We start from the raw sequence: 7,406 nt of genomic DNA on the forward strand, positions 1-7,406 counted from the left end.
AGACCACTCAAATATGGTGCTGTCACCATTCTAACTTTAATTTCTCCAAAACATGAATATGGCACTACGACCATTCAAATATGGTGATACCACCATTTCTCCTCAAAAAATATTTGAAATACTTTTTATATATACCGTTAAGATCATTCTTAATTCCGACGGGACATTGCTATTCCAAATAGGGACTATGATCTTAAAAGTACTCTTTATCCTGAAGGGACATTTATCGAAGGGACTATGTTTTTAAGACCATTCTTAATTCCGAAGGGACATTAAACCGAAAAAGGGACTATGGTCTTAAGAACACTCTTAAATTCGAAGGGACAGAAAAAAGGAGATGAAGAGAAGAAAGACTCGTCAACACAAGTCAAGAAAGGGAGAAGAGAGAAAGAGTTCCCGACAACTCAATGAAACTCTTTGGTGTGTTTTTTTGAACCGAGTGGAGTCCTCTATTTATATAGAGATTCTGTAACTGTTTTAGCAAAAATTGCGACAACAGTTACTCTAGTGGATAAGATTAAAATGGAGTTTATCCATTAATCAGTTCAACAACACTTGTGGATAGGATCAAAGGAAACAAATCCACAAAAGTGGAGGAACCAAACTATTGGATTTGAATGAAGAAAATATAATAATAATTAAATTATTATTCTTATCACAACCACCATAAGCTAAATTTATGGAAAGTGATATTCTCTAATAAAATAATAATTACTATTATTTTTATCACTATCAAGTATTTAAAATTAAATACCACAATTTAAACACTACTAATGTGTGTGTTCTATTTTATGCAGGACCCCCACACTCTATTTTTTCAATTCACACAACATTAGATCAAAGTATATTTACTTGGTGTTTAATCTTTCAATTTTTCATCCAACATCACATCATATAATACTAAAGCTGACTATTAATTTTGGAGTTTGGAAAAACTACATACATATATACATCAAAATAGGGAAAAATGTGTATTTTTAAAGTGATAATAATGGTTATTTCTAATAGACAAATTATAATTTTTAGAGGTTTATAAACAAATTAATAATCATATTTAAATTTATATTTTCTCCTTCACCATCTTAGTCTTTTAACTCCTCCAACTCCTTCAACAATTTGCTCAAACCATTTAAACTAGACAACCCCCAATATTAATCCATAAATCATCTCATTATTGTCACTTTTAAAAATACATATTTTTCCCCATTTTGAAGCCTATTTTGATGTATATATGCATGTAGTTTTACCAAATTTCAAAATTAATAGTTAATTTTAATATTTAACTATTAATTGTTTGTTTTTAAGAAAAAAATAATATAAATTTGTAAGTTTGGGGGGCATTTTGCACATAAGTGCAAAACTTCAGGGGAGTATTTGTAAAACGTCATGTTCACTAATAGAAAAATTTGACGGAGGGGGTAAATTGACGAACGTTGTGAAATTTCAGGGGGTAATTGAAGTTTTGTTAATTTCAGGGGGGTAATTGATGAAACTTACAATTTCAGAGGAAAAATTAACTATTTACTCGAAAAAGAAATTGTTATCAAAAGTTATATGAAATGGTTGTTCAATCCTCGTGAAGTTATATTGGTATTTCTTTGGGGTTTCCTATCACCCTTTGACGCGGGAACAGCAATCTCATATATAAGGCTGTCCATTTGATTTGAATCTTGATTTCACTGTTCTTTCTGCACTCATTCGTTTTTTTTCGTTTTCTCCCGCTCGTTCTTCACCATTTGGGGGTTCGAATTTTCATTCAGGTATTTTCTCTATCATTCTTTCTTTGCTCAAGGTGATTTTAGTCCTTTTCAAATCTTGTTCATACCATATTCAAATCTTCTTGGGGGATTAGGGTTTAAAACCGTTGATTAGGGCTTTTTTAAGGTGAGAGATTGACTGTTTTTTCATGAAATCAAACCGTCAATCACATTGAGTATTATTATTAACATCATTAAATCGATAATTTGTTGGTTTTATTTTACTATTTTTGTTCTTTCATAATTCTCGGTTGTGGTCTCTGTTAGAATTTCGGTTGATTCATAGTTCTCTCACCCTTGATCAATATTGTTGTGAATTCGTTGTGAAAACCACACCAATATCAAACTTGATGTGTGGAGCAAGGGATAGTCAACCAAAACAAAGTGTATGGAACAATTATAAACACAAGCCAAAAGTAGAAAACAACAGCGAGAGAAAAAAGAAGAGAAGAGAGAACACAAATGTTATGTGAATCCGTGCTTATTAGGGTTTAAAACCTTTGATTTGAATTTCACACTGTTTTTCGTATAATTAATTATCTTGCTGCCTTTGATGAATAAACAGAAGTTGCTAAGATGGAAAACAACTACCTATTTCCTGCTAAGAAGCAAGAAGCTGAGGAAACTAAGTTTATTTCTGAGGAGAAGCCTCCTCCTCCTGTGACGACCAAAGTTGCTAAGATGGAATATACCAACTGGTCTCCATTTCTGAAGGAAAACTGCGAACGGTATCTTGCTAAGAAGAAAGAAGAGGACAGAAAGTATTTATCTGAAATTCTTCGTCCTCCTGCTGTGAAGACCAACATTGCCGACTACAAAACCATTGCCGACAATCATACTTTAACGACTACAAAACCATTTCCCAAGCCGTTCCCAAATGAAGGTAAGTTTGTGCCCCTGTCTCTTTCTTTTTAACTTTCAACACTATTAAAATATCCTCACCCTTTGTTTTCTTATTTGATCTAAACGATGAACAGGATTAAAAGTTGAAAGCTACAATGAAAAAATGAAAAGAAAACTAGGTTGTTGTCAGCCTTCTAGCCTATCTCTCAATCTCAACTTGCTTCTTGATGCAAAGCAGCTAGATAAAAGTAAGTTTGTGACTCGGTCTATTTCTGTTTTAACTTTCAACCATATTTAACCCTGCTTTGACACTTTGAAATATTCAAATCTTCTCGCATTGGGGGATTAGGGTTTAAAACCTTTAATTGGGGCTTTTTTAAGACTCTGAGGTTTTGTAAAATTGAGTGTGTTTTCATATCGATTCATAATTCTCTCTCTCTCTCTCACCCTTCATCAATATGTTATGTGAATCCGTGGTTATTATCTTGCCTTATGAATAAACAGAAGTTGAAGTTGCTAAGATGGAATATACCAACTGGTCTCCATTTCTGAAGGAAAACTGCGAACGGTATCTTGCTAAGAAGAAAGAAGAGGACAGAAAGTATTTATCTGAAATTCTTCGTCCTCCTGCTGTGAAGACCACCATTGCCGACTACAAAACCATTGCCGACAATCATACTTTAACGACTACAAAACCATTTCCCAACCCAAATGAAGGTAAGTTTGTGCCCTGTCTCTTTCTTTTTAACTTTCAACAGTATTAAAATATCCTCACCCTTTGTTTTCTTATTTGATCTGAATGATGAACAGGATTAAAATTTGAAAGCTTTGAAGGAGATCCTTTTGCAACGACTAACCTATTTTCTAAAAATAAAGAAATGGAAAGTAAACTACGTTGTTGTCAGCCTTCTAACATATTTATCGACCCGCTTCTTGCTGAGGAGCGTCCTGTGAAATCCGACACGCTTTTTGTGATGTCTGACCCATTTCTTGCTGAAAGTAAGTTTCTGCCTTGTTTTTTTTTTTTTTTAAACATTCACCCATATTAATAAATGGTCACCCTTTGGTATCTTATTTGATGAAAAATGAACAGGAGTTGCTAAGAGGCGAAAAGTAGAGAGCTTAGAGGAAGAGCCTCTTGAGACGACCAATCCGGTTTGCAACCCTTTTCCTGCTAAGAAAGAAAAGGAGAGTAAGTTCGTAAGGACCAAACCGCGTGCTGCTGAGAAGCATCCTGTGATGTCTGACCCGTTTCTTGCTGAGAGGCCTCCTCACATGTTTCTAAACATTTTTTTTTCTTATCAGCAAAAAGTGGAAAGTAAGTTTGTGCCTTGTCCTTTTCTTTTTTACCTTTCTAACATATTAAAATATTTTCATCCTTTGCTTTCTCATCTAATCAAAACAATAAACAGAACTTGCTGAGATGCTAAAAATAGAGAGCATAGAGGGAGAGCCTCAAGTCACGACCGACCCTCTTGTTGCCAAGAAGCATCATGTGTCGACCATGTTTCTAAACCTTTTTCTTGCTTATAAACAAGAAGTGGAAAGTAAGTTTATGCCATGTCTTTTTCTTTTTTAACAGTCAACCATATTAAAATTCATCCTTTGCTTTCGTATCTAATCAAAACAATAAACAGGAGTTGCTAAGATGCTAAAAAAAGATAGCATAGATGGAGAGCCTTTTTTGACGACTGACCCTATTCTTGCTGAGAAGCCTCCCGTTCTTGCCTATCAGCAGGAAGTGGAAAGTAAGTTTGAGTCTTGTCTTATTCCTTTTTGATCAAAAACATATTAAAATATCCTCACCGTTTGGGTTCTTATTTTTATCAAAACAATGAACAAAAGGCTCGAAGAAGAAAGAAGAGGAAAGTAATACAACCAACATTGCCGAGAAGCATACTTTGACATACTTTGACGACAAACCTGTTTCACAACCTGCATCATCATGTGAAGCAGCTACATGAAGGTAAGTTTGAGTCATGCCTTGTTCTTTTTTTGATCAAAACATATTAAAATATCCTCATCTTTGTTTGTTATTTGATCAAAACAATAAACAGAACTTGCCAAGGAGGGGCACCTTTCAAACAACAAAGAGGACAATCCCTTTGCACCATTTGGATGATGGGATCAAAAATTAAGTGTATATGTTGATTTTTGTTCAAAAGTATCTATCCCTTTTGATGATTATATTTCAAAATTTGCCTGGAGACACTTGTAATATTGGGTTTGTAACAGATGAACTCTTTCTGTTTTATTATTTTTTTGACAAAACTCTTACTATTTCTTATTTCCTATTGTCATATCAGTTATAACTAAAGGTAGTATAGATTACAATGGAGGAAGAACCAAAACTCAACTTTGAAATTACCGCATTGAGTTCAAAATAAATTATTACTTAATTATGCTTTGAAATATGCAAACCTTATTGCAATAATCACATCTTACTTTTACCTGAATCAAATTTGGAATACTGATTTGATTCTCTACAATTGTATGCTATAATTCTTCGACTTTAGGATGAGTTTTGTTGCTTCGTACCAGAACTGGTGAAATCTTTCAGTCTCGAGAGGAGAAGAGTTTTAATTATATTCTGTTAAACATGTTGCTGAACTTTAAGCATAATTATTTGGTGAATTTTGATGAATAAAATTGGCAGGGTTAGTTGATGGTTTATGACTTAAGGTGCTATTTTATAATCATTTCACCTAATTACTTATCTGCATCATAATTCATAAAGTTTGCTGCTATAAAGTGCTGATCATAATCAGACAAGTTAGCAGCAATAAAGATATTATATCATTGGAAATAATTTTTTAAGTTACAAATACTATATCTAATACCAATACACATTCACATACACATCATAATATTTGACATCCATCTTAATCCTCATTCATGAAAAAACAATCTAAAGGATGATACACATTTTGCTTATTGTTAATTGTGCTAAGATTTTTACTCCAAGATGGTTCTACAAGAAAGACAGGTTAATCCTGCTGCTAGTTTGCTACATAGTCCCTCTGCCCTTGTAGTTTAAACAACCTCATGGTAATGGCAATGGTGGAGGCAAACCTTTCCTCAAGAACAATTCCGGTAGATTCTGCACAGTGTGGTTACCTTCTTCTTTAAGCATAGTTGTTCTCTAGGTTACAGGTTCAGGAAGTCTGACAACAATGTTAGTTATGAGCAATTCCTGCTCCTGTTTCTGTCAATTCGGAATCTAGCACCATTGCTCCTCTGATAAAAACAATGAACAAAATCTACCAGAACAAATTCTGTCAATTCGGAATCCAAAACCATTGCTCTGGAGTTTTACAATGCATCACTCCAGAACAATTGCAAGGACTTTTGATTCTTTTATCTCCCATTGTTAATGCTATCTCCATTAATCTTGTTAGTTTTCATCACATCAATGTTGCATCTTCTTCTCAAGGTAAGGTTTCTACTTGGTGAATTGTCAATGCAAAAGTGAGCCACCAACCATACTACCTCTTCTTTCCATAGGGTCAAATACAATCTGAGACTCACCAGACATATTTTCCTTTTTGTCATGTTTCCTTTTAACCTTCTCAAGCATTGTAAAACTTAAACCTAGTTGAAGGCATTGACAACTAGCACGAGTAATGCTCAACAAGCTTTGGTTGCAAACAGTAGTAGTATACTAATTGAATTGAGTTTTTTTTTTACTGTAAAAATGATAGAATCGTCTATTGTTGTTTTTTACTACAAGTGGACCATTTTATCTCTTTTCTTATGACTGTGGCGAAACACGGGTCTATGCAAATACAAATCAACAAAAGATTTACTTATAGAATTAGAGCCCCTTAGTTTTATAACTTTGGTCATATTCAGTGTACTTACTGGTATAAATGAAATAGCAAATCAATCAACATTCAAGACAAGATCATAACATCAAGTATGAAGCAATTAAGCTTCCATATTTTCCTTACAAAAGAACCATCTGATTTGTTATAATTAACCTTTTGCACTAATCTTTCAGCAATTCCTATTGGGAATAACAATGATCAATTTGGTTCAGAATTATCAAACAGTATGCCATAACTATTGACATAGTGACATAGTAATTGTTGCGGTTAACTGTGAAAGGAAAGTACCTATTTTTCTAGCACAAAACCCTTGGTATGAAGCCACTCTCTTTTTGTTGCTTATGCATGATTGAATGAATTTGAATTGAATATGACATAAATTAGTTAGATTATGTTGACCTAATAATGGTTTCAGGAGGGAATATATATAGATTTTCCCTACGAGATCAATCAAATTTGCGGAACAAAAATCGTTATTTCCTTTTAATTTAATTAAAAAATCATATCCCTTTTACAAATATGATTGATATTTCTTGTAAAAAAAAAAATGATTGATATTTGTCCGCTTAGCTCAGTTGGGCATAAAATATGCAAGGTCTGAGGTTCAAACCCCCGGTCACTACCAAAAAAATATGATTGATATTTAAAATTTGTCAGTTCACACATAGTATCCCTTTTTTTTTTTTTTTTTAGGAACATGATATCCCTTTTAAAAAATATACCAATAGATAGTCAAAAAAAGTAATAATAGATAGATTTTTATTTTTAGGGTTAAAAAAGTTTTTGCAAATACCCCTGAATGGTGATTTTATTTCATTTAATTAAAAAATCACATTCCTTTAAAAAATTGGGCAAGTAAGTTTTGGAGTAAATATGCAAATATTCTTTGAAATTGTAAAAATAAGAAGAATGCATTTATCTTCTATCCAAGAACTACCTACCTCACATTACATGAGTGTTTATAAGAACCACCTCACAT

At 33.1% G+C, this 7,406-nt stretch overlaps 1 protein-coding gene across 1 annotated transcript; it reads left to right on the plus strand.

The window, feature by feature from the left end:
* The first annotated feature begins 1,613 nt into the window (after positions 1-1,613).
* Positions 1,614-4,967, plus strand: LOC112422220 (uncharacterized). The gene is made up of 10 exons (XM_039827221.1): positions 1,614-1,760; positions 2,323-2,640; positions 2,735-2,848; positions 3,105-3,317; positions 3,411-3,599; positions 3,694-3,918; positions 4,013-4,147; positions 4,238-4,348; positions 4,446-4,566; positions 4,658-4,967. The coding sequence occupies exons 2-9, from the start codon at positions 2,334-2,336 to the stop codon at positions 4,562-4,564; spliced, it is 1,413 nt and encodes a 470-aa protein (XP_039683155.1). The 5' UTR covers positions 1,614-1,760; positions 2,323-2,333; the 3' UTR covers positions 4,565-4,566; positions 4,658-4,967.
* Positions 4,968-7,406: the final 2,439 nt, after the last annotated feature.

The sequence above is a fragment of the Medicago truncatula genome, chromosome 1 (assembly GCF_003473485.1).
Source record: "Medicago truncatula cultivar Jemalong A17 chromosome 1, MtrunA17r5.0-ANR, whole genome shotgun sequence".
NCBI classification, from domain to species: domain Eukaryota; kingdom Viridiplantae; phylum Streptophyta; class Magnoliopsida; order Fabales; family Fabaceae; genus Medicago; species Medicago truncatula.

What these genes read in the sequence shown, in the direction of transcription:
- LOC112422220 (XM_039827221.1), top strand. Translation starts at nt 2,334, where the DNA reads ATGGAAAACAACTACCTATTTCCTGCTAAGAAGCAAGAAGCTGAGGAA. An exon ending in ATTTCCCAACCCAAATGAAG is followed by an intron (nt 3,318 to 3,410) that starts GTAAGTTTGTGC and finishes AATGATGAACAG; the next exon opens with GATTAAAATTTGAAAGCTTT. An exon ending in TTATAAACAAGAAGTGGAAA is followed by an intron (nt 4,148 to 4,237) that starts GTAAGTTTATGC and finishes AACAATAAACAG; the next exon opens with GAGTTGCTAAGATGCTAAAA.